Source organism: Jaculus jaculus, chromosome 4 (genome assembly GCF_020740685.1).
Source record: "Jaculus jaculus isolate mJacJac1 chromosome 4, mJacJac1.mat.Y.cur, whole genome shotgun sequence".
Lineage (NCBI taxonomy): Eukaryota > Metazoa > Chordata > Mammalia > Rodentia > Dipodidae > Jaculus > Jaculus jaculus.
Window position 1 is genome coordinate 124,318,188 of NC_059105.1, and position 27,791 is coordinate 124,345,978.

The 27,791-nt window shown below is 38.7% G+C and overlaps 1 protein-coding gene across 7 annotated transcripts in view; it reads left to right on the forward strand.

Moving 5' to 3' along the window:
• The window catches only part of Eml6 (EMAP like 6), a 460,853-nt gene that overhangs the window by 331,424 nt on the left and 101,638 nt on the right, over nt 1-27,791 (forward strand). For all 7 annotated transcript variants that reach the window (XM_045147997.1, XM_045147999.1, XM_045147998.1 and 4 more), the window contains exons 14-16: nt 6,026-6,212; nt 7,992-8,097; nt 20,614-20,707. In XM_045147997.1, the coding sequence (XP_045003932.1) occupies nt 6,026-6,212; nt 7,992-8,097; nt 20,614-20,707 (387 nt within the window). The remainder of the gene's footprint in view (nt 1-6,025; nt 6,213-7,991; nt 8,098-20,613; nt 20,708-27,791) is intronic.

The window sequence follows — 27,791 nt, forward strand, 5'->3', positions numbered from 1 at the left end:
TGCTTGCAAAGCCTGCCAACCTGAGTTCAATTCCCTAGTACCATGGTAAAGCAAGACATACAAAAAGTGGTGAAAGCATCTGGTGTTCATTTGTAGTTGAAAGAGACCTTGGTGCATGTATGTGAGAACAGGCACAAATAAATGAAAATGGGAGAAAAAAACAAAAGTCTTAAAGTTCAACTTACATTTATTTGTTGTGACCCCAAACTAACTGTGACTAATACAATATCCTCTGGCCACATAAGACTACCAAACATGGCTCATCTGAAATGAGATGTGCTGGCTGTATTAAAGCACGTATTCCTTTTGAATACTTAAAATGCTTTTATAGAGACTATCATGACATAATTTAAATGTATTGGCTTAAAAGGTTCTTGAAATAAATTGATTGCTTGCCTTTTTTTTGAAACAAAGTCTCACACTGTGGCCCAAACTGGCCTTGAATTTATGGTAATCCTCCTGTCTCAGTTTCATGAGTGCTGAGATTATAGGCATGAGTAACTACACTTGATTTTATCTATTGTTAACATGAATATTAGGAGATTTTTAAATTACCTGTGTGACTCATATTATGTTTCTATTAGACAATGCTACTTTGTTAATTTTTCATCCATTTATAATTGTTACCAGAAAAACATGACCAAATCAGTATAAATATTACAGATTAATATGCTTAATTGTTAAGCACAGAAACATTAATTAGAAATAATCTTTGAATAGAAAACTAATAAAAAAATTAAAAGTTCAAAAAAAAAAGAAATCATCTTTTTTTTTTAATTTTTATTAACATTTTCCATGATTATAAAATATATCCCATGGTAATTCCCTCCCTCCCCACCCCCACACTTTCCCTTTGAAATTCCATTCTCCATCATATTACCTCCCCATTACAATCATTGTAATTACATATATACAATATCAACCTATTAAGTATCCTCCTCCCTTCCTTTCTCCACACTTTATGTCTCCTTTTCAACTTACTGGCCTCTGCTACTAAGTATTTTCATTCTCACGCAGAAGCCCAGTCATCTGTAGCTAGGATCCACATATGAGAGACGATATGTGGCACTTGGCTTTCTGGGCCTGGGTTACCTGACTTAGTGTAATCCTTTCCAGGTCCATCCATTTTTCTGCAAATTTCATAACTTCATTTTTCTTTACTGCTGAGTAGAACTCCATTGTATAAATGTGCCACATCTTCATTATCCACTCATCTGTTGAGGGACAGCCAGGCTGGTTCCATTTCCCAGCTATTATAGATTGAGCAGCAATAAACATGGTTGAGCATGTACTTCTAAGGAAATGAGATGAGTCCTTTGGATAAATGCCTAGGAGTGCTATAGCTGGGTCATATGGTAGATCAATCTCTAGCTGTTTTAGGAACCTCCACACTGTTTTCCACAATGATTGGACCAGATTGCATTCCCACCAGCAGTGCAGAAGGGTTCCTTTTTTTCCACATCCCCGCCAACATTTATGATCATTTGTTTTCATGATGGTGGCCAATCTGACAGGAGTGAGATGGTATCTCAATGTAGTTTTAATCTGCATTTCCCTGATGACTAGTGACGTAGAACATTTTTTTAGATGCTTATATGCCATTCGTATTTCTTCCTTTGAGAATGCTCTATTTAGCTCCATAGCCCATTTTTTGATTGGCTTGTTTGATTCCTTATTATTTAACTTTTTGAGTTCTTTGTATATCCTAGATATTAATCCTCTATTAGATATATAGCTGGCGAAGATTTTTCCCATTCTGTAGGTTGCCTCTTTGCTTTTTTCACTGTGCCCTTTGCAGTGCAAAATCTTTGTAATTTCATTAGGTCCCAGTGGCTAATCTGTGGTTTTATTGCCTGAGCAATTGGGGTTGTATTCAGAAAGTCTTTGCCAAGACCAATATGTTGAAGGGTTTCCCCTACTTTTTCCTCTAGCAGTTTCAAAGTTTCCGGTCTGATGTTAAGGTCTTTAATCCATTTGGACTTAATTCTTGTGCATGGCGAAGGAGAAGAATCTATTTTCATCCTTCTGCAGATATTTATCCAGTTTTCAAAACACCATTTGCTGAAGAGGCTGTCTCTTCTCCAATGAGTATTTTTGGCATTTTTATCAAATATCAGGTGGCAATAGCTACTTGGGCTTACATCTGGGTCCTCTATTCTGTTCCACTGATCTACATGTCTGTTTTTGTGCCAGTACCATGCTGTTTTTGTTACTATGGCTCTGTAGTATAAGTTAAAATCAGGTATGGTGATACCACCAGCCTCTTTTTTGTTGCTCAGTATTATTTTAGATATTCGAGGTTTTTTGTGATTCCAAATGAATTTTTGGATTGTTTTTTCTATTTCCTTGAAGAAAGCCTTTGGAATTTTGATAGGGATTGCATTAAATGTGTAGATTGCTTTAGGTAAGATTGCCATTTTCACGATATTGATTCTTCCAATCCAGGAACAAGGGATGTTTCTCCACTTTCTAGTGTCTTCTGCAATTTCTCGCTTGAGTGTTTTAAAGTTCTCATTGTAGAGATTCTTTACTTCCTTGGTTAGGTTTATTCCAAGGTATTTTATTTTTTTTGATGCAATTGTGAATGGGAGTGATTCTCTGATTTCATCCTCTGTGTGTTTGTTGTTAGCATATATGAAGGCTACTGATTTCTGTGTATTTATTTTGTATCCTGCTACATTGCTGTAGGTTTTGATCAGCTCTAACAGCTTGCTAGTAGAGTCTTTAGGGTCCTTTATGTATAGAATCATGTCATCTGCAAATAATGATAACTTGATTTCTTCCTTTCCAATTTATATCCCTTTTATGTGTGTCTCTTGCCTTATTGCTATGGCTAAGACTTCCAAAACTATATTAAATAAAATTGGGGACAGTGGACACCCTTGTCTTGTTCCTGATTTTAGTGGAAAAGCTTCCAGTTTTTCCCCATTTAGTAATATGTTGGCTGTAGGCTTGTCATAAATAGCCTTTATTATATTGAGATATGTTCCTTCTATTCCCAGTCTCTGTAGGACTTTTATCATGAAGGGATGTTGGATTTTGTCGAATGCTTTCTCTGCGTCTAATGAGATGATCATGTGATTTTTGTCCTTCAACCGGTTTATGTAATGTATTACATTTATAGATTTGCGTATGTTGAACCATCCCTGCATCTCTGGGATAAAGCCTACTTGGTCAGGGTGAATGATCTTTTTGATATACTCTTGTATTCTGTTTGCCAATATTTTGTTGAGAATTTTTGCATCTATGTTCATGAGGGAGATTGGTCTGTAATTTTCTTTTTTGGTTCTATCTTTGCCTGGTTTTGGTATCAGGGTGATGCTGGCCTCATAGAAGGAGTTTGGTAGAATTCCTTCTTTTTCTATTTCCTGGAAAAGCTTAAGAAGCAATGGTGTTAGCTCTTCCTTAAAAGTCTGGTAAAATTCAGCATTGAATCCGTCCGGGCCTGGGCTTTTTTTAGTTGGGAGATTATTGATAACTGTTTGGATCTCCATGTTTGTTATAGGTCTATTTAAGTGATTAAACTCATTTTGATTTAATTTAGGTAGGTCATATAGATCAAGGAAATCATCCATTTCTTTCAGATTTTCATACTTTGTGGAGTATATGCTTTTATAGTATGTCCCTATGATTTTTTGAATTTCTCTGGAATCTGTTGTGATGTTACCTTGTTCATCTCTGATTTTATTAATTTGTGTCTCTTCTCTCTTTCTTTTGGTCAGATTTGCTAAGGCTTTATCAATCTTGTTTATCCTTTCAAAGAACCAACTCTTTGTTTCATTAATTCTTTGGATTGTTCTTTTTGTTTCTATTTCATTAATTTCTGCCCTAATCTTTATTATTTTTTCCCGTCTACTGATTTTTGGTTTGCCTTGTTCTTCTTTTTCCAAGGCTTTAAGGCGAAGCATTCGGTCGTTTACTTGCGACCTTTCTAATTTCTTAATATAGGCACTTAAGGCTATAAATTTACCTCTTAGAACTGCCTTCATTGTGTCCCAGAGATTTTGGTATGTTGTGTTCTCATTATCATTTGACTGTATAAATTTTTTGATTTCCTTTTTGATTTCTTCATTGACCCACTCATCATTTAGTAGTGTATTGTTTAGTTTCCATGATTTTGTGTATGCTCTATAGCCTTTCTTGCTAATGATTTGTAGTTTAATTCCATTGTGGTCAGATAGAATGCAAGGAATTATTTCAATTTTCCTGAATTTGTTAAGATTTGCTTTGTGTCCTAATATATGGTCTATTTTAGAGAATGTTCCATGTGCTGCTGAAAAGAATGTATATTCTGCAGCCTTTGGATGAAATGTCCTGTATATATCTGTTAGGTCCATTCCTTCTATGACCTCATTTAGTCCAGATGCCTCTCTGTTTATTTTTTCCCGGGATGACCTGTCAATTGATGAGAGTGGGGTGTTAAGGTCACCCACCACCACTGTGTTTGGTGTTATCTGTGACCTTAGTTCTAATAGTGTTTGTTTGACGAATTTGGTAGCCTCCATGTTAGGTGCATATATGTTTAGGATTGTAATGTCCTCCTTTTGGAGTGTGCCCCTAATCAATATAAAGTGACCTTCCTTATCTTTCTTGACTAACGTCGGACTAACGTCTACCCTGTCTGATATTAGGATAGCAACCCCTGCTTGTTTTCTAGGCCCATTTGCTTGAAACACCATCTTCCAACCTTTCACCCTAAGATAATGTCTATCCTTTGTAGAAAGGTGAGTTTCTTGGAGACAACAAATTGTAGGATCCTGCTTTTTAACCCAGTCTGCAAATCTATGTCTTTTCGTTGGGGCATAAGAAATCATCTTAATGAGATGTTTTTTCAGTTCAGATATCTGTATATATAATACTTATTGCTAGAATGTGATGAAGAGTTTAGCATTCTCATTTTGCACTTTTTCCTTTCACCAGTAAATAGAATGTAAGCAATTGTATTATAACAATGCTTTTTAGTTCTCTAAACTCCTTCTGTATTATAAGCTAAAAACTCACATTTTCATTTTGATATATCACAAAAATTTCAATTCATCAGAATTATTCAATAAAGTCTTATTTTGTTAAAAAACAAAGGCCTAGGGTCATTAAGTGCACTTACTAGGCAAGTGTGAGGGCCTGAAGGGTGGTTTGAATTTGAATCTCCAGATCCTACATTAACAGCTGGGTGTGGACATATGTGCCTTTAACTCTAGTCCCTGCAGGGGAACTGAGACCTGAGAATTAGCTTGAATCAGTAAAGAGACTGGCTCAAGACAATACCAGGCAGAAGACAAATGGAGCTAGACACACAAAGTTCTATTCCAGCCACTATAGGCAAGTGCCCTCCACCACAGGTGAATGGGGTGCACAACACACTCTACACACATGCATCATGTTACACACACACACACACACACACACACACACACACACACACACACAAAGCAAATAACTGGGGGTTACTTGACTTGCAAAAGGATATATTAATCAATAATTAAGAGGTTCTCACTTGCAATTTAAATTGTCTTTGTTCCAGTGCCCCAGATTCCATCCCCAAAGTAACACAGAGGTGGAGGAGAGGAGTAACTAAAGAGGAAGGTATACATTGATAAGGAGAGATGGGATTGTAAAGCCTAAATCCCATCCCAGGTCTGTACCCAGAAGGAACACTATTTTTTTTTTCAGATACGATCTTATATAAGTTGAGTTTTCTACGTAGCTGAGGATGACCTTGAGCTTCTGATCCTCCTGCCTTCACCTCCCAAGTGTCAGGATTGGAGATGTTCACACACAGTAGCTGAGTGCCTGAAACAGATTTTGTGGAAATTATCAGTATCTGTGTGCCTCTGAAAATGTTATCTCATACCCTCAGAGGTCCACAGAACTCTGTTTGATATTTCTGTCCTATGACACTACAGAGACACCTGGGTTCCATTTATCCACGTTCACATCAACACATTTGCTATGCCAAATGATGACTCCTGCTCTATTCATTTGCTGTTCATTCAATTACTGTATGTTTCTTGTACCTGTGCTTCAGGTACAGAGGCTATGACTGTAGAAACAACCTCTTCTACACGCAAACTGGAGAAGTGGTCTACCACATTGCTGCAGTTGCCGTCGTGTATAACAGGCAACAACATTCCCAGAGGCTATACCTAGGACATGACGATGACATTCTCAGCCTGACCATCCATCCAGTGAAAGACTATGTGGCTACTGGACAGGTGTGTATCTCTCCTCTAAGACCAGGGCGTAGCAAAAGAGAGAGGACGTTTAATTTTGAATCCAGCATAGTTTATATTGAATAAAAAATTTATTGGTAAGACTGGAAAGATGGCTTAGTGGTTAAGGCATTTGCCTGCAAAGCCAAAGGACCCTGGTTCTATTCCCCAAGACCCACATAAGCCAGATGCACAGGGTGGTATGTGCATCTGGAGTTAGTTTGCAGCAGCTGGAGGCCCTGATGCATGTGTTCTCTCTCTCTCATAAATAAAACTTAAAAAAATAAATAAAAATTTAAAAAATAATTGGTAGAAACAGGAAGCTGAAGATTTAGCCAAACTGGTTCATTCTATAATAGTGCAATGGTGTTAGGAAACCTAACGTAATTCTCTTCCTGAAGAGGTAAAATCTGAATGAGAATAGATAAAATACTGAACTTTTATGAAGGAAAACTACATACCCAATATGCATTACATGCTAATACTTATTTTTTTAATAAACCATTTTAATTATTATAATATCTATATTTTTTTGTAAAATTTAAAGCCATGAGAGTGAGGAGAAAGAATTTACAATACAACTTCTGCCAGCTGATGTTATGTCAAAGTTCACCATGAAACAACTAAACCCTGGGTGCTCATGAATCCTCACAAACATATGGCAGAAGCTTTTGAATAGGGCTCCTGACCTGAGGTTCATGACCTATGTAAATTGAATTGAGAGCGTGATGTGAGGCAACGTATCTGATTGTGTGTTGTGGGAGAGGGGCTTCTATTTTCTGGAAAGGATAACAGTTCCCCAAAGAGCCTCCTGTATGTGCTGCTTTGCTGCCCATCAGCTGCAGATTGTAGACCACCTCTTCTGAATTACACAAGTACTTGAGTATTGCTCTGCCCTCCCATTTACACTTACAACTTTGTGTTATAAAGGGTGGGGTGGTGTTTGGTTCATGAGTACTTGAACTTTTCTTTTAGTAACAGAAACCAGAGATTGGTTCTTTGTACAAATGCTGAAGAATTAGAGCTCTCAATACTGTAACTTGTGGGAAGCAGAGAGTGCACCAGTAGGCACTAGTGGGAACAGGAGGTGGTGGTGATGGCAGTGCTGGAGACTAGACCTCCATAGCACAGGGTAGGAGTTACTTTCATTCTGCTCAGCTATGCTTATGGCCTTACTTCTAGTTTTCTCTTCTGGAGTAATCTAAAAGCCTCCCCTTACCCCAAGTAAGTAAGGAAAACAACTTCACTATTACGATGATTCCTGTTAGAATTAGTAGGATAGGACCCTGTGTCCCTGCAGAAGCCATCCTCTGTACCAACAGTGAAACCATGTAAGTTTTATTTCTAGAGTGATAGAAACAGACTTAGGCCTTTTTTTTAATGATAGGTGAAGTGATAAGACTAGGTAAAAGAACTCCATGATGACAACAACAGACAAGTGCTGACCCAGAGATAGAACCTTGGGTAGCACTTAGGAGGCAAGAGAGGGGAAAGTAGAAGCTAACTGGTCATTTAAAGCAGACTCTTCAAAATTCCTTAACAGGTAGCCATGTGCCAGTCTCTGCTAAAACCCTATTCAATGCTGTGATGGGCTGCTTAGATGCTTCAAGCCTCAGTTTCCTCACCAGGAAAATAATGGGATGAGCCACATTATCTCTAATTGTGTTTCTAGTTTCCAAGTAATGTGTGTTGCTTGATTTCTGAGCAGTGCTTTACCCCAAAGACCACATTACTCTTAGTATAATTAATTAATAGTTCATAATACTCATCTTGTTGTTTCAGGTTGGAAGAGATGCTGCCATTCATGTGTGGGATACCCAGACTTTAAAATGTTTGTCATTATTGAAAGGACAGCACCAGAGAGGAGTGTGTGCACTCGATTTTTCAGGTAAGTTCCAGTTTATATTTGCAGTCATTACAGAAGAGTCTGTGGTTAATTTTTCTTTTAAACATTTTTCTACTTCATTTAATTCTTTTTGTAATAAGGTAAACTTGTGTATGTCAACTACCCGGTCTGCAGTAAATGCCTCACAAAAAGAATTTCAATTACAATCCTCTCTGTCATCATTCTATCTCCAAGTCATTACCGAGAGCTCATACTAAATTCTGCATTATCTTGAGCAATTTGAAATTAAAGGCAGCTATTGCTGTTGAAAGTATCAGTTGCAAATTATCTGGCAGTGACTCCAAGTTTCAGTTTTAAGTCAGCAGTGATGGCTTATGCCTGCAATTGCAGCCCTTGGAGGTTGAGGCAGGAGGATAAGGTTGCCATGAGTTTGAGGCCAGCCTGGATGACAGTGTGAGATTCTGTCTAAAAACCAAACAAACAAAAATATGATCTCCATCAATTTTATCTCCAAACAAGTGATAGCACATTGCTTCTGGTTTAAAACATAAAGATCTAGAGGGAAGGCTAAAAACCTTCAAGAAAAGGCTTCTTTATAGAATTAGTGTTTGGAAATAAATTTCCAAAATCTCCATGGATAGTGCCATACTAGCACTGAAGCTTTCATATCCTTAATTTAAATTTTGAACACAATCCTATAAAAATACTAATGCAGGCTGAGGAGATGGCTCAGCAGGTAAGAACATTTATTGAAAAACCAGGAGGGCTTGAGTTTGATCCTTAGCATACATATACAACAGTGGAAGAGTGACAGAGGACACCCAACATCCTCCTCTGGCTTCCTGTCACATGTGCATACACACACCATCCTTACTATACACATACTAATAAGTAAGTTTTAAAAATACTAATTGATGCAATTTTCTTTAAGTTTTCTTTAAGCTAGAATTCAAGAATCAGAGTCTACCACAAAGGCTAATAGAAAATAAATTTTAACCATTTCAACTTTGGAAATTAGATCAATAGAAAAAAATCCTAAACTTTATACATGAAATTGCTTCTATTTTTCTTTTCCCAAGTAGCATGCAAATGTTTAATATACGCAGTAGCCATAATTTAATTCTCAAGTCTCCTTCCTACGTCCTCACTCTCCTTTTCCCTTGTTTAAACACTCATTCACACTTCCTCCTGTTGCTATTGTCGTGCTGGTCTTGGATTCCATTTCCACCTTCCTCAGTCCATCCTACCAACAGAAATCCTTTGGAAGCATAGGTACATTGCCACCATGGGCTCCTGTTTGGCTCAGTTAGGACTATACCTTTGGATGAAAATTCATGGTCTTCCTGGATCTGGCCTCAATTTCCCTTTGCAATATTTTCACCCTTTGACCATGAGTCAGACCATGGCACCTTCATGCACTTTTGTCTTTTTCTGCTTTTTTTGCTCAGGCTATTCCTACATGTCAGCTCACGCCCTGCCATCCTTAAAGACCTAGCTGAATATGTTTTCCTCTATCCTGCTAGGCAAAGATAGCATATCACTTCTGTATCCCTTATTCATTGTTGCCATTGCTTTTGTGGCACATTTCAGAGGCCATGTAGTGCTGGGATTATCAGCATATCCTGTGCCCTGTACATACAATGAGCTGATGTGGGCAGAAGAATCCATTTCTCTGTTCCTACCATACATATGTTGTGCTGTGGCCATAAAATCCAAAAAAAAAAAAAAAGTTACTGGCAGAGTAAAGAGCAGACCTTTTTTTCCCAGTGGTGTATTCACTGCTCAGTTGCCTATGCAACCACGTATCCATGCTCTGGCAAGCAACCCTAACTGAAAGAGAGAGAGAGAAAAGAGAGAGGGGGCAGGCAGGAAGGAAGGAAGAAATGAAGGAAGGAAAGAGTTATAGGTGACTAAACAAGATTTTTCTTAGTGAATTTCATCTTGCTTTGTACTGTTACTATTAGAACTTCACATTGCAAACCATGCTTAGGTGAAAATTATCTTTATTCCCTTACTTAAATTTTGAAGACAAGGCCAGATAGGACAGTAGTTTTGTTTTGTGTGAATTTTTACATCCCATAAAGTACTACATAAATCTGAGTTGTTACATCATTATTGGAATTTTTTTAACTCCTGTAGTTATTGAAATGTGGTAAATCCAAGGATAATCAGTTTATACCTACATTAGTATGCCTGTGAGGTGGGAGAAAGGATGAGTATTGAGGGAGAAAAGGGAGAAAAAAACTACTAAGCATACCATCTGCAAGCTGGCCTGGGCTGTCAGCTGGCAGGAGTTGTGTTGTAAATTCTCTCTACCTTCTACCAGTGTGATGCTAACTCTGTGCTGCTCACACCCTCCTCCCTATGCCCACTTGCTGCAGCTCCTATCTTCATCTGAATTTCAGTACAGGGGGCAAGAGGTGCAAAGAGACCAGTGTGTGGATCAGGCCCCCTTGTGCAGAGACCCCCTATGGTCACAAACTAATCTAAAGAAGGAGTAACTACATCTTTTTTTATTTTGGGGAACTGATCAAAACATGAGCTCGAAAAAATAAACGGAGCAGCCTGGCGTGGTGGTGCACGCCTTTGTTGCCAGCACTCAGGAGGCAGAGGTGGGACTGCCGTGAGTTCAAGGCCAGCCTGAGACTACGTAGTGAATTCTAGGTTTTCCTGGGCTAGACCAAAAAAAAAAAAAAAAAAGGTGAGGAGACTTCCAGTTAAGATGGCGGCGTAGGTACCACGCCAAAGCAGCCTGGGGGGGAAAAGACCAAAAAAAACTCAGCAAAATACACACTTTTACTAAAAAGTGAGGTGTATAGGAAGTTGAGGCAGCAGCGGAGAAGTGGAAGAGTTATAGAGCATTCAGAGCCTGCACAGGCGGGAACAGCGGCCCCGGGGCGGCTCGGCTACCCGCCGCAACCGCGGAGCGGCAGAAAACCGCCGGACTCTCGGCTCGAGCCGCAGGACAAGCCAGGTGCGGGATTTTCCCCTCACACCGCGCTCTCCGCAACTCGGGAAACGTGAGGGGAGAGCAGCAGCGAGCAGCGGAGGGAGGAGCAGACCGCGAGGTAAAAGCACACGTGGAGAAGCGATACAATCAGAGCAGCCGCGGCTCCCTCCCCTCCCCCGCCGCCTGAACCCAGCTCCAGCGAACACAGCAGCGGCCCGGGACCCGGCCACGCCAACTTGGGCTGACGGCGGGACCCAAGCAGGAGCAGAATTCGGCAGCAACTTCAGCGGCTCCAGCACCGGTACCAGTGGCCCCAGAAGCAGCGGACCCAGGAGCGGCTTCGGGGTGAGCAGCAGCGGTGGACACGGCAACGAAGCAGCGGACCCAGGAGCGGCTTCAGGGTGAGCAGCAGCGGTGGACACGGCAACGGCAGCTTCAGCAGCGGTGGGGGCTCCGGGGGTGGCAGCTACAACAGCTGCAGAGGCGGCAGCAGCGACTCAGTTTGCCCCGTAGGAAAAGCAAGTGCCCAGCTCCAGAAATCAGAACAGCAGCCCGACGACCCAGGCAGCAACTTGACTGAGACCACAATCACCCAAGGTAACTGGGATTGCACCAGGGAAGGGTCTCACTTGGTCACAAGCTGACTTGGATACCTCAACAGACCAGAAATCTAAACCTCTTTGTTGATAGAGGATCTGGTCATTATAATAACTACTCTTGCATACATACTCGGGGCTGTTTTTGATGGAATGGGTACAGTGTTTAGTTAAATTTTAGAATCTACCAGTATATTATTCCACTCAGCCTGCTTGAATACTCCTATAGCAGGGAAACTCAACCCCTAAGAACATCTTTGTAGATACTCTGAGAGTCTTAAGAGCCACACCTAATACCTTAAGGTCCTACCCTGAAAATATATTACATCAAATCAATTGATACAGCTAAGAATACACAGCTAGCTAGAAAATCCAAGCATTAACTTAATCCAAGATGCAAAAATATATACATTATAACACAAGAAACACTAAAAAGCAAGACGATATAAATCCACCTAAAAGTATTAATGCATCAGAAATGTCCTCCAGTGAGAAAGAGTTAGAGGAAATGCCTGAGAAAGAGTTCAAAAGAATAATTATAAATATGTTCAAAGAGGTCAAAGAACACATGAAAACAATCAAAGAAGAAATCAAAGAAGAAATCAAAGAGGAAATCAAAGGAATCAAAGAAGAGGCAGGACACCAATTTAATGAAATAAAGAAGGCAATACAAGACATAAATAGAGAAATAGAAATAATAAAGAAAAACCAGTCAGAATTACTAGCAATGAAGAACACAGTTAATGAAATAAAAAACTCTGTAGAAAATCTCACCAGTAGGATGGATGAGGGAGAGGACAGAATATCTAAGCTAGAAGATCAGGTGGCAGACCTAATGCAGTCCAACAAAGAGAAAGACAAACTTATAGAAAAGTATGAGTGGGAATTTCAAGATATTCGGGACACTATGAAAAGATCCAATATAAGAATTCAGGGCATAGTAGAAGGAGAAGAATTCCACTCCAGAGGCATAGTAGGCATCTTCAACAAAATCATAGAGGAAAATTTTCCCCAAATTGGGAAAGAGGTGCCAATACAGATACAGGAAGCCTTTAGAACCCCAGCCAGACAAAACCCAGAAAGAAACTCTCCTCGCCACATTATACTCAAACTTCCAAACACACAAACCAAAGAAAAAATATTGAAAGCAGTTAGAGAGAAAAATCAAGTTACCTACAAAAGCAAGCCCATCAGGATTACAGCAGATTATTCAACACAAACTTTAAAAGCCAGAAGGGCCAGGAGTGATATATTCCAAGTTCTGAAAGATAACAACTGTCAACCAAGGTTACTTTATCCTGCAAAGTTATCCATCCAAATAGATGGAGAAATAAAGACATTCCATGACAAAAGCAGGTTAAAGGAATATCTGAAGACAAAACCAGCTCTACAGAAAATACTTGATAGAATCCTCCATGCTGAACAAAAGGAAAAGCACACATATAAGGAACCTAGAAAAAACCAGCCATACTCAAATACCAGTTAACAGAAGAGAGCACAGGTAGAACAAGTAACACACACACACACACACACACAAATGGCAAACATAAATACACACCTTTCAATAATATCTCTTAATATCAACGGTCTCAATGCCCCAACGAAAAGACATAGATTTGCAGACTGGGTTAAAAAGCAGGATCCTACAATTTGTTGTCTTCAAGAAACTCACCTTTCTACAAAGGATAGACATTATCTTAGGGTGAAAGGTTGGAAGACAGTGTTTCAAGCAAATGGGCCTAGAAAACAAGCAGGGGTTGCTATCCTAATATCAGACAGGGAGGACTTTAGTCCGAAGTTAGTCAAAAAAGATAAGGAAGGTCACTTTATATTGATTAAGGGCACACTACAACAGGAGGACATTACAATCCTAAACATATATGCACCTAATATGGGGGCTCCCAAATTCGTCAAACAAACACTATTAGAACTAAGGTCACAGATAACACCAAACACGGTGGTGGTGGGTGACTTTAACACCCCACTCTCATCAATTGACAGGTCATCCAGGGAAAGAATAAACAGAGAGGCATCTGGACTAAATGAGGTCATAGAAGGAATGGACCTAACAGATATATACAGGACATTTCATCCAAAGGCTGCAGAATATACATTCTTTTCAGCAGCACATGGAACATTCTCTAAAATAGACCATATATTAGGACACAAAGCAAATCTTAACAAATTCAGGAAAATTGAAATAATTCCTTGCATTCTATCTGACCACAATGGAATTAAACTACAAATCAGTAGCAAGAAAGGCTATAGAGCATACACAAAATCATGGAAACTAAACAATACACTACTAAATGATGAGTGGGTCAATGAAGAAATCAAAAAGGAAATCAAAAAATTTATAGAGTCAAATGATAATGAGAACACAACATACCAAAATCTCTGGGACACAATGAAGGCAGTTCTAAGAGGTAAATTTATAGCCTTAAGTGCCTATATTAAGAAAGTAGAAAGGTCGCAAGTAAATGACCTAATGCTTCGCCTTAAAGCCTTGGAAAAAGAAGAACAAGGCAAACCAAAAAGTAGTAGACGGGAAGAAATAATAAAGATTAGGGCAGAAATTAATGAAATAGAAACAAAAAGAACAATCCAAAGAATTAATGAAACAAAGAGTTGGTTCTTTGAAAGGATAAACAAGATTGATAAACCCTTAGCAAATCTGACCAAAAGAAAGAGAGAAGAGACACAAATTAATAAAATCAGAGATGAACAAGGTAACATCACAACAGATTCCAGAGAAATTCAAAAAATTATAGGGACATACTATAAAAGCATATACTCCACAAAGTATGAAAATCTGAAGGAAATGGATGATTTCCTTGATCTATATGACCTACCTAAATGAAATCAAAATGAGATTAATCACTTAAATAGACCTATAACAAACATGGAGATCCGAGCAGTTATCAATAATCTCCCAACTAAAAAAAGCCCAGGCCCGGATGGATTCACTGCTGAATTTTACCAGACTTTTAAGGAAGAGCTAACACCATTGCTTCTTAAGCTTTTCCAGGAAATAGAAAAAGAAGGAATTCTACCAAACTCCTTCTATGAGGCCAGCATCACCCTGATACCAAAACCAGGCAAAGATAGAACCAAAAAAGAAAATTACAGACCAATCTCCCTCATGAACATAGATGCAAAAATTCTCAACAAAATATTGGCAAACAGAATACAAGAGTATATCAAAAAGATCATTCACCCTGACCAAGTAGGCTTTATCCCAGAGATGCAGGGATGGTTCAACATACGCAAATCTATAAATGTAATACATTACATAAATGGTTGAAGGACAAAAATCACATGATCATCTCATTAGATGCAGAGAAAGCATTTGACAAAATCCAACATCCCTTCATGATAAAAGTCCTACAGAGACTGGGAATAGAAGGAACATATCTCAATATAATAAAGGCTATTTATGACAAGCCTACAGCCAACATATTACTAAATGGGGAAAAACTGGAAGCTTTTCCACTAAAATCAGGAACAAGACAAGGGTGTCCACTGTCTCCACTTCTATTTAATATAGTTTTGGAAGTCTTAGCCATAGCAATAAGGCAAGAGACACACATAAAAGGGATACAAATTGGAAAGGAAGAAATCAAGTTATCATTATTTGCAGATGACATGATTCTATACATAAAGGACCCTAAAGACTCTACTAGCAAGCTGTTAGAGCTGATCAAAACCTACAGCAATGTAGCAGGATACAAAATAAATACACAGAAATCAGTAGCCTTCGTATATGCTAACAACAAACACACAGAGGATGAAATCAGAGAATCACTCCCATTCACAATTGCATCAAAAAAAATAAAATACCTTGGAATAAACCTAACTAAGGAAGTAAAGAATCTATACAATGAGAACTTTAAGACACTCAAGCGAGAAATTGCAGAAGACACTAGAAAGTGGAGAAACATCCCTTGTTCCTGGCTTGGAAGAATCAATATCGTGAAAATGGCAATCTTACCTAAAGCAATCTACACATTTAATGCAATCCCTATCAAAATTCCAAAGGCTTTCTTCATGGAAATAGAAAAAACAATCCAAAAATTCATTTGGAATCATAAAAAACCTCTAATATCTAAAATAATACTGAGCAACAAAAAAGAGGCCGGTGGTATCACCATACCTGATTTTAAACTATACTACAGAGCCATAGTAACAAAAACAGCATGGTACTGGCACAAAAACAGACATGTAGATCAGTGGAACAGAATAGAGGACCCGGATGTAAGCCCAAGTAGCTATAGACACCTGATATTCGATAAAAATGCCAAAAATACTCATTGGAGAAGAGACAGCCTCTTCAGCAAATGGTGTTTTGAAAACTGGATAAATATCTGCAGAAGGATGAAAATAGATTCTTCTCTCTCGCCATGCACAAGAATTAAGTCCAAATGGATTAAAGACCTTAACATCAGACCAGAAACTTTGAAACTGCTAGAGGAAAAAGTAGGGGAAACCCTTCAACATATTGGTCTTGGCAAAGACTTTCTGAATACAACCCCAATTGCTCAGGCAATAAAACCACAGATTAACCACTGGGACCTAATGAAATTACAAAGATTTTGCACCGCAAAGGACACAGTGAAAAAAGCAAAGAGGCAACCTACAGAATGGGAAAAAATCTTCGCCAGCTATATATCTGATAGAGGATTAATATCTAGGATATACAAAGAACTCAAAAAGTTAACTAGTAAGGAATCAAACAGGCCAATCAAAAAATGGGCTAAATGCTAAATAGAGAGTTCTCAAAGGAAGAAATACGAATGGCATATAAGCACCTAAAAAAATGTTCTACGTCACTAGTCATCAGGGAAATGCAGATTAAAACTACATTGAGATTCCATCTCACTCCTGTCAGATTGGCCACCATCATGAAAACAAATGATCATAAATGTTGGCGGGGATGTGGAAAAAAAGGAACCCTTCTGCACTGCTGGTGGGAATGCAATCTGGTCCAGCCATTGTGGAAAACAGTGTGGAGGTTCCTAAAGCAGCTAGAGATTGATCTACCATATGACCCAGCTATAGCACTCCTGGGCATATATCCAAAGGACTCATCTCATTTCCTTAGAAGTACATGCTCAACCATGTTTATTGCTGCTCAATTTATAATAGCTGGGAAATGGAACCAGCCTAGATGTCCCTCAACAGATGAGTGGATAATGAAGATGTGGTACATTTATACAATGGAGTTCTACTCAGCGGTAAAGAAAAATGAAGTTATGAAATTTGCAGAAAAATGGATGGACCTGGAAAGTATTATATTAAGTCAGGTAACCCAGGCCCAGAAAGCCAAGCGCCACATGTTCTCCCTCATATGGGGATCCTAGCTACAGATGACTGGGCTTCAGTGTGAGAATGAAAATACTTAGTAGCAGAGGTCAGTAAGTTGAAAAGGAGACATAAAGGGTGGAGAAAGGAAGGGAGGAAGATACTTAATAGGTTGATATTGTATATATGTAATTACAATGATTGTAATGGGGAGGTAATATGATTGAGAATGGAATTTCAAACGGGAAAGTGTGGGGGTGGGGAGGGAGGGAATTACCATGGGATATATTTTATAATCATGGAAAATGTTAATAAAAATTAAAAAAAAAAAAACATGAGCTCACTTTATAATTCATAAGTCAAGAGGGTATTTAGATGTCCCTCTTGAACCATGTAAACAGGACCAGTGGTCTAGGTGGTGGCCCCAGCCATGTGCATCACCTACAACCACCTGTCAGTCCTTGTGTGCATGGGGGCAGGGGAGAAGGACTAATACTACTTTGCATCTTATCAGGAAAAATGTTCTGGAAATAGGAAGCAAAGAATTGTGAAAGAAAGATGCAAATGCATATTATATGAAGGGTTTAGATTAATCTATTCCTTGCCACTTTTATAAAGGAAATTAAGATTTAGAAATTCTTTTGGAATGATCTATAATTTGGGCTTTCATGGGCGAGAAGGAATGGATTTGTCATTTCACTCATGAGCAGCTCTTTTAGCATTTTCTAGGGAAAGGATAACCTTTTTTTTTTTTTTTTCCCCTGTTTGGTGCTAGTGGTGATGAAATGCCTCCACAGGAATAAAAAGCCAGGTTAGAAAGAGGAAAGTTCAGCCATATAAACATTTTTTATCTTAAATATCATCTACATATTTTTAAACTTTCACAGAATAATTCAGATTTCCACAAGAGCACATCAAAGACTAACTCAATTCATTGTGTTAAACTGAGAAAATCAATGTATTTTTAATGAGTTCTGAATAGGAGGATCAACTTGTAACTGTCTGAATAAAAATTTTCTCTTTCTAATTTGCCCTTTACTATTGACATTAAGTTCCATTGAATTAATTATTTATTTCTAGACTATTCACAACCCTCCATGATTAATACATGCTGTGACTGGGTGCATTTGAAAGGACATTACCTAGGCTATAATAAAATGACTCAAAATATATTTTTTTAAACCCTATTTTGTTTGGGAACAATAGACTTTCAAAGGTAAGGTCAAGTCCTTACAGGGAAAATGAAAACCAGATTAAAAAAATAAAAAGGTCACCAATTATATTTCCAAATTGGCTGATATGCAGAAATAGCTTATACCTGCAGGATTTAAGAAAAGTCCCCATCCCCAAAGAGGTGTGGCTGTTGAGGCATTGCTTGATTTGTGTAGCTTCTCCATTGCTACCTACAGCTAGGCAGCTTTTGTTGGGGCAAAAAGGTCATAACTATGTGGGGAAAATGGAGACATGCAAAAATTCTAAAAAGAATCCCCATTATTACCCCACAAAATCTGCTTACCCTTAGGGCTTCTTTGGGAGATATAAGTTTTTAAAGATGTCATCAGTGTGTAGATGCTTGCATGCTGACAGGGCCGTATTAATCTAGCAAGATGGCTCCCAGAAGACATGCTAAGCTTGAGAACTAGTGAATGCATAAAAAGACTTTAACTTTCCTCTGTTTTAAAAAGTAGAAATAAAATGCATTTCTTTAGTGTTCTTGAAAGGAGTGGTAATTTAAACCAAGTGTTTAGCTGTAACGCAGCACATGTCCTTTCCCTTTACACTACCCATACACACATTCTGTCTTTATCTTCCTCATCTCCAGTGTCACCAATACAATCAGTGTCCACTGAAAACCAGCTCAGTGTAGTGATTACAAGGGAAATAGGACAATTTTAAAAAGAATTTATGATACAGAAGTATGCTAAGCCATCTGAAGAAATAAAGGAAAGTAATGATATGGATAATGGATAGGAAGTGTATAGAGATCTTGCCCACTTTAAAGCCTAGTGACATTCAAGTACAAGGATGCATGTCATTAGTTGTTTAAAGTGATCACTTAGTGATTTATTCCTGTAGGAGCATGTTGTTGTCTCCATGTAATGGCTAATGGTCCTCCCATCCAGCTGCAGGTAAAAGTTCAAGGAGTCTTTGAACACTTGCCTCAGATTTTAGAAATGGTTAAGGGCTAGGGAGGATTTGGTTTGCTAAGTCAGATACTTCTTCCGTCTTATCTCTCCTCCTAGACAAGTCTCCATTTCCGTTGGGTTGGTGGAGGCCTCTACACAAGCAAGGACACTCAGAGGGTAGGCACTAGTTGGCACTTGAAGGACACTTGTCAGATTTAAAATTTTCTTGTTTGTCTCAAACAACTAGCAAAAATATAAGAGACTAAAGTAAGTGTGAATTTCAAATAAGTAATTGTTCAGATAAACATGTTCCATGGTACTAGTATAAATATACAACACAGATACAAATTGTGCATGAGACATACAAGAAATTTTTCATAATTTATCTGAAATTCCAATTTGGCAAAGCTTTTTCTACTTTAATTGGCAACCCTCATATAGGGTCTAGTCTTGACTGATTTTGCAAGTAAAAGTTGGTACCCTGAGTGGACAAGCTAACTCCAAGAAGCAGCTTATCACATACTTATATTTTTTTATCTTAATGGATGGTCCTTTGAGGTTTAGAGGAAACTGTGATGCAGAAGAGCTGGCCCACATATCTATCTAGCAAGTATGTGGCTGCAGGGAGAAACAGAGAGTGTTGCTCCTCAGAATCTAGCTTTGGGAACACACAAAGGAAATGTTTGGTTGAATCTCCTCTGAAAGGAAAAAGTAAATTAGCAATATTTATTTCAAATGTAATTATGTATTCACTATAGTTAGAATTTTTTTAATAGCTGAAAAGAAAAATGCTCCTGATGTAGATATTATATACATAATATGTATATTTTCCTCTTTTTGTGGTGTTTGGATCAATCTGCAGGCCACATGCATGTCAAGTATGAACTGTTACTGAGCCATATTTCCAGCTTAAACTTTTCTTTATTTATATTTTCAAAATGTTTAAATAGCACATTGCATGTGAGATGAGGAAAATAAGAAATTAAAGCCTTTTAATTATAAAAATAATGTCTCATAAGAACTTTTGAAGTTAAATTTTATTTCTATAAGGATTAAACCAAGTCTGTTATTTTTTTTATTGTTGTGGCTGCCATTGTTGTTATTTTTGTCCTTTGATTTTTGAGGTAGGGTCTCACTCTATCCCAGGCTGACCTGGAATTCACTCTTTAGTCCCAAACTGGCCTCAAACTGACAGCAATCCTCCTAACTCTGCCTCCTGAATGCTGGGATTAAGGGTGTGCGCCACTCATGCCAGGCATATATGGATGTTTTTGAGTGTGGAAAATAGACTCAGAGTCACAAAGTCAAATGACTGTCTTGGCATAGTAAATGTCATGAGACATATCTGTCACAAAATAGACAAGGTTTGTGTCACTTTCCTGAGATGCTCTTCTTTCTGACTCCATCTCAGACCGAAATGCTGGGTCAGTGACTGACTTCAGTCATAAGACATACATTAGGGAGCTCAATTTTTACTGTCAAGCATACCCTTCTTAAGGTAAATTTCTTGTTCCTCATTTACAGTCAAATATTTCATTTTTCATTGAAAAATTACTCATGTGACATTCATTTTGCTTTCATACAGCTGATGGAAAATGTCTGGTGTCAGTTGGTTTAGACGATTTTCACTGTATTGTATTTTGGGACTGGAAAAAGGGAGAAAAAATAGCCACAACAAGGTAAGAAGATGCCAAGCCTCCAGTTGATAACACACTTTCGTCAAGATCAATCGTTTTCACTTTGTAGTAAAAGTCTATCTTCAAACTCATCTGAGATTCACGTAGAAAACACATATTGTACTCTATCATGGGGCCAAACCTGTTATACAGCAGTTACTTTTTTGTGTGGAGAATTAGAAAGTTCTGGAATGCTTGCCAAAGAACTTTTCATTTTTCTTGTTTTCAGTAATATGTGCACTATTTCTGTCAAAGCTTTTTGCTAGGAGAGTAGCAGCTTTTCTTGGGCTTTTGCTTTGCTCCTTATTTTAACTCTGTCTTAGTGGCTATGAAGGATTGTCCATGTCACTAGAGTCAGAGGCACCATTTGTCATGAGGCTATAGCATGCTGGAAAAGAAGCCCCATCATGCTGCATCTGCTACTTGCTTTCAGAGCAGGCAAATTGTTTCTCTAATCTCCTATGTTATAAATAGACTCTTCAAAACCAGCTGCTGTTTCTAGCCCACCTGTCCTCCCTTACCCCACCCTCCCTCCCTACTGCATCAGCACTAAGTCTGAACATGACTTTCCACTTACTCACTTTGAGCTCAGCTATGTGCACAACCCTGGTCAGAGGTTAAGATGGTTGGCAGCCATGGTCAAGCAATGTAACTTGTTGCCTAGACAGTGTTAAATCTTTCAACTATTTCTTTTCATGTATTATCAAATGACTATCTTGTAATATCAAACTTAATGACCTTGAACCCTAATATTTGTTTTTTAAATCAGTACTGTCTGCTATATAAGAAAGTTTTTTATTTTAATTTGTATTTATTTATTTGAAAAAGAGAGAATGGACCTGCACCAGGGCCTCCAGCCACTGCGAACAAACTCCAGGCATATGTGCCACCATGTGAATCTGGCTTACATGGGTTCTGGGAAATCAAACCTGGGTCCTTGGCCTTTACAGGCAAGTGCCTTAACTGATAGGCCATCTCTCCAGTCCCATAAGAAAGTTTTTTGACAGTTCAGTTTAATAACCGAAGGTCTACAAATTTTTGGAGACTGGAAGGAGCACAGAACTGCAGCTGACCCTCTTAAGAGACAGAGAACTTCTCTAATGACTGCTATCGAGATGGAATTCTCATAACTCTGCTGTCACTTCTGTGCTTTCTTTCTCATGCGCCTCAACACCTGCTATGGGTTAAGTTAGAACTCTGTTTTCCTCTTAGAATAAATACAAAATTTTATTTTAATGTTCCTGATTAAACTGCATTTATAAATAGTCTCAGCAAAGTTACATGTCCGCATTTAAACAACAGAAATTCAATTTCCCTATTGAATCCTCTTTTCAGCTATGGAAGCCTCATCATTGAACTAAAAGAAAGAGGGCTGGAGAGATGGCTTAGTGGTTAAGGCGTTTGCCTGCAAAGCCAGAGGGTATCAGTTCAATTCCCCAGGACCCACATAAACCAGATGCACAAGGAGGCACATGCATCTGGAGTTTGTTTGCAGTGGCTGGAGGCCCTGGCATGCCCATTCTCTGTCTCTAATTGCCTCTTTCTCCCTCTCAAATGAATAAATAAAATATGTGGTTTTTTTTTTTAAAGAACTAGAAAAAGAAGTATTTCTTAATTAAATTACCAAAAGAATAAATATCTCAAATATTTGATGGATAGGATCACTTCTACTTAGTTAAACACACAGCAGCTTAGCAGTGTTATGCTAATAATACAATTTAATTTGGAGTTGCTTCCAAGACTATGACCCAGTCCTAAAACAGAACACCTGAATAAAGGATTGACCATTAGAACATTTTTGCAATCATTTTATTAACCGGTACTATTTCCCAAGTACAATGTTGGGAACTGTTAAAGCTCTTAGAAAGAATACTAGATTTTTAAAATACTAGATAAGTGAAAATATTTACATCAACATCTATTTATAGTACATCAATAGATAACCAATTAGACAAACAAAAAAATTAGTTATAGCCTTGAGTGAAGGTGCTAAGCTAGGCAGACTTTAAATCCAGAGGCTTAAAACAAGTGACAAAAAAGTTATATTTTGTGGCATGGTCTGTTCCTGGCTTGCTGAAGGCACTTTAGTTTCTGAGAAGGTAATTTATACACAGAGAATGACTGACTCAGTGCCACTCCTTGCTCTCACTGCTGAGTCTCAGTCATTGTCAGCATAGTTTCCAGCCAGGCTTAACAACAATCCCACTTTGGCAGAGCAATGGCTCCACAGCAGTTGAGTCACCCAGGATGGGAGATGTCCCATGGGGGGACATCAGCAGTAGCTGAGATGGCATCCAATGCAATGCTGCAGGTGCCCAGTGCCACTGTGTGCCACCTGCACCACACTGCACTCATGAGGGTTGTTCCTTAGGTTTGTGGATGTTTAAATGAACCTGCTGTTTATCAGCTCAGAGAAATTCAGAACTATCAACATAGATATCATGTAAAGTATTCTTGATCCAATCTATTTGGACAATATCTTTGCATTGTGGCAAATTTTCATAAGTGATTTAAGTCTTCTTATTATATAAATGGGTGTTTTGTTCCTTTTTGCTCTTAAGAATTATTTACATTTTAGTTTAGTATACAAGTGACCCACTCAGAAACCAAAGCAATCCATTCTAAGCAGGAAATGACCTAAAGTTGGTGTCTCTTAGAAAAAAAATAGTGAGACAATCAAATGCTACAGATGAGGGAGTCCTTGGGATGTGAAGCTTTGGGGATAGTCCCTAAGAGGAAGTCATGCTGTTTCTGGATTCGCTGGGGTTTCAGGATGCAGTGGTACCTAGGAGTTTGTGATTGAATTCAAAATGCAGTTTTAATGTGCACTTCATTGTTTTATACCCATTGTCCCCTTGGCTCATGTATTTGAAATCTTGGTCCTTAGCTGTTGGTACACTCCAGGAAGGTTGTGGAACCTTTAAGAAATGGAGACTTGATGAATGAAGCTCTCATTGGGGGTGCACCTTGAGGTTATTCCCTGGCTGCATTTCCTGTTCACTCTCTGCTTCCTAACTATGCTGCAGTGTGACCAGTGGACTTCCTGCTCATGATACAATGCCTTCCTAACTATGATGGAATGTTTCCATTTAAAATTGGAAACAAGAATACACCCTTTCTTCCTTAAGTTGATTCTGGGCATGTGATTGGTCACAACAGTAAGGAAAGTAGCTAATACAGAACCTCAAACTAATAACTGATTAACCTCTTTCATCTCTCCTCCCCTTTAACCTCTAGGCCCTTGTAATAAAATTTAATACATCTCAGACTTTTTTCTCTTATCAGTAGAACTTCAGAATAAATCTGTATGTATTAGTGCCATTGCTGGCTCTAGTTTCAGTCCTTACCCTTACATCCATTTGGTTAATATGACATAGCCTCCTGTTTATTGTATTGGCATTTTCATATCTTGTTTTAATGTGTCCCCTTTTTAAACTACCATTTATTTTTTGTTTTCAAAATAATCATTTAAAAAAATTTAAATAATTGTTTTCAGGGCTGGAGGGATGGCTTAGCACTTAAGGCACTTGTCTGCAAAGCCTAAGGACCTAGGTTCAATTCCTCAGGACCCATGTAAGCCAGATAAACAAGGTGGTGCATGCATCTGAAGTTTGTTTTCAGCAGCTTAAGGCCCTGGCATGCCAATTCTTTCTCTCTCTCTCTCTCTCTCTCTCTCTCTCTCTCTCTCTCTCTGATTGTTTGACCTATGGAATATTTCACATTTCAAATTTGATGGATTCAGGGCTGGAGAGATGACTTAGCAGTTAAGCACTTGCCTGTGAAGCTTATGGACCCGGTTGGAGGCCCAATTCTCCAGGACCCACGTTAGCCAGATGCACCAGGGGGCACAGGCTGGAATTCATTTGCTGTGGCTGGAGGCCCTGGCGCACCCATTCTCTCATTCTCTCTCTTGCTCTTGCTGTCGCTCGCAAATAAATAAATAAAAATAAACAAAATTTTTTTAAAATTTGATGGATTCATTAAGAAATCACTTAGGGGTATCCCTGTTCCCTGGGGCTCCTCCCAGTTTCCTGGTCCTGGTAGGTCCCCTTGTGGCTGGCTTAGGGCTTCTTGGACCCAGCAAGTTATCTGTAGAGGCAGGCCCCTTGCTCCACCTTCCTGATTAAAGTACCCCTGGGTTCCCGACTCCCAGATACCTTGCCAATGATGGTGCATGCCAGAGGGTGCACAAGGCAGAGTGAGTAGGCCAGATCCCCATTCCCTGACTCCTCCCAGTTTCCTGGTCCCTGTAGGTCCCCCTGTGCTGGCTTTGGGAGGCCTGGCCCTGTGTGGGAGCTGTGGAAACAGCCTTTTGGCTGTAATGTCCTGACTGGCCCCTGGGTACCAACATCCCTATTCCCCTGAGTCAGAAGGTACACAGGCCACTGTAGGAGCAGGCCTCTTGCCTATTGTTCTCCAGCTTTCTGGCACCTGGTTCTCCAACCTGTGATTCCCATATGCTAAGGAGTACATGCAGGTGGAGTGAGTAGGCCAGAGCTCCCAGTTCTCCAGGTACATTTGATGTACCTGCAATCTCCACAATTGGTGCAACCGTGATATAACCCATTGTACACTACTATGCCAATCTGGTTCACATTTAAAACAGAACACCCTCTGAAGATCCTACAAGAACAAAAACTTGCTTTATCCTCAATAGAATAAAGTATCTCTCCAAGATGGGTAGACCACAATACAAAAAAAAAAAAAAAAAAAAGCCAACAAAAGTGAGAAAACTGAGAAATCTCTACCAAGGCTGCTCTTCAGTAGGGTTACAGTTATTTCCCAGGCTGAGCTGGAAGCAAACCATCCAAAAAAAAAAGGCTGGAGATATGGCTTAGCGGTTAAGCCTATGAGGCCTAAGGACCCCGGTTTGAGGCTCAATTCCCCAGGACCCACGTTAGCCAGATGCACAAGGGATGCATCTGGAGTTCGTTTGCAGTGGCTGGAAGCCCTGGCACGTCCATTCTCTCTTTCTCTGTCTGTCACTCTCAAATAAATAAGAATAAAAACAAAAAAGTTTTTTAAAAACCTGACAATTGTATCAATGAAATTGAACAGAATCATCTCTTAGATTATTCAGCTTTTGACAGTAGGCTTAATTTGACTGGAAAAAAAAAAAAGGTTAGAACAGAATACAAGGGAACTGTGGTATATCTAAAATGAACAAACATCCAGCCCATTGGTATACCAGAGGGAGAGGAAATCCAGGCGAGGCATGAAAAACATATTCAACAAAATTATTGAAGAGGATTTTCCCAATCTCTCAAAAGAGAGACCCATCCAGATACAAGAAGGCAACACAATACCAAACACACAGGAATAAAGAAGAAACTTTCCAAGGCACATCATAGTTAAAACTCTTAACAATGAAGACAAAGAGAGATCACAATAACCAAAAATAGATCAGGCTCACAAGAGTACAAAAAACAAGGAAACACCAAACCCCATAAAGCACCTCATTGTGACAGGGATTAATTTGAACTTTACAGTAATAACCTTAAAAATAATGGTCTTAACTCACCTATCAAAAGATACAGGTTAGGCTGGGCATGGTGGTGGCACATGCTTTTAATTCCAGCACTTGGGAGGCAGAGGTAAGAGGATTGCCAAGAGTTTGAGGCCACTATGAGACTACATAGTGAATTCCAGGTAAGCCTGGACTAGAGAGAGACCCTACTTCAAACAAACAAGCAAACAAAAAGGACACAGCTACCAGGGTAGACCCTAAAATGGACCCTTCTATCTGTTGTCTTCATGAAACCCATCTCACCACTAAAGATAAACACCTCCTCAGAGTGAAAGGATGGAAAATGATATTCCAAGCAAATGGAAATAAACAACAAGCAGCCATTGCTATATTAATACTGAGAAAATAGACTTCAAACCAAAAGTAATCAAAAAGTACAGAGGAGGCCACTTCTTACTCATCAAGGGAATGATCCAACATGAGAACATCATAATCATAAAGCTATGTGCACCAAACATAGGTGCACTACAGCTTATAAAACAATACCTACTTGACAACAAAACAGAAATAACCACCAAAACCATCATAGTCAGAGACTTCAATACTCCACTATCATCATTAGATAGATCATCCTAGCAAAAAAAAAAATCAACAGGGAAATAATAGAGCTATAAAAGAAAATAGTTCAACTAGATCTAACAGACATCTACAGAACTTACCACCCCAACTCTATAGAGTCCATGTTCTTCTCAGCAGCCCATGGAACCTTCTCTGAAATGGACCATATATTAGGCAATAAATCATGCCTCCATAAATTCAGGAAAATTGAAGTAACTTCCTGCATCATATCAGATCACAATGTTTTAAAGCTAAAAATCAACAACAAGAGACTCATCAAGAACTCCACCAGCTGCTGGAGACTAAACAGCACACTTTTAAACAATGAATGGGTTGTAGAAGACATCAAAAAATAAAATGTAAAATTCCTAGAATTGAATGATAATGAAAACACAACCTACCAAAACTTATGGGACACAATGAAGACAGTCCTAAGGGGAAAATTCATAGTGCTAAATGCCTTCATAACAAAGACAGAGAGAGAGATCCCAAATTAATAACCTAATTATTCACCTAAAGGTACTGGAAAAAGAAGAAGAATTCAACCCTAAGAGCTCTAGATGGAAAGAAACAATCCAGGTCAGAGTATAAGTTAATGAATTGGAAACTAAGAAAACAATTTTTTAAAGTCAATGAAACAAAGACCTGGTTCTTTGAAAAAATAAACAAGATTGATAAACCCCTGGCCAGCTCAATCAAGCAAAAAAAAAAAAAAAGAAGTCTCACATTAACAAAATCAGATATGAAAAAGGAGAGGTCACAACAGACATCAAAGAAATTAGAAGAATCATCAGAGCATACTTCCAAAATCTCTACTCCACAAAATTGGATAATATGGAAGAAATGGGTGAATTCCTAGCAATACCATCTATCACAGCTAAATTCAGAGCAGATTAATCTCCTAAACACACCTATCACATCCATGGAGATTGAAAAGATCATCAAAAACCTCCCCAAAAAGAAAAGTCCAGGACTGGATGGCTTCTCAGCCAAATTTTATCA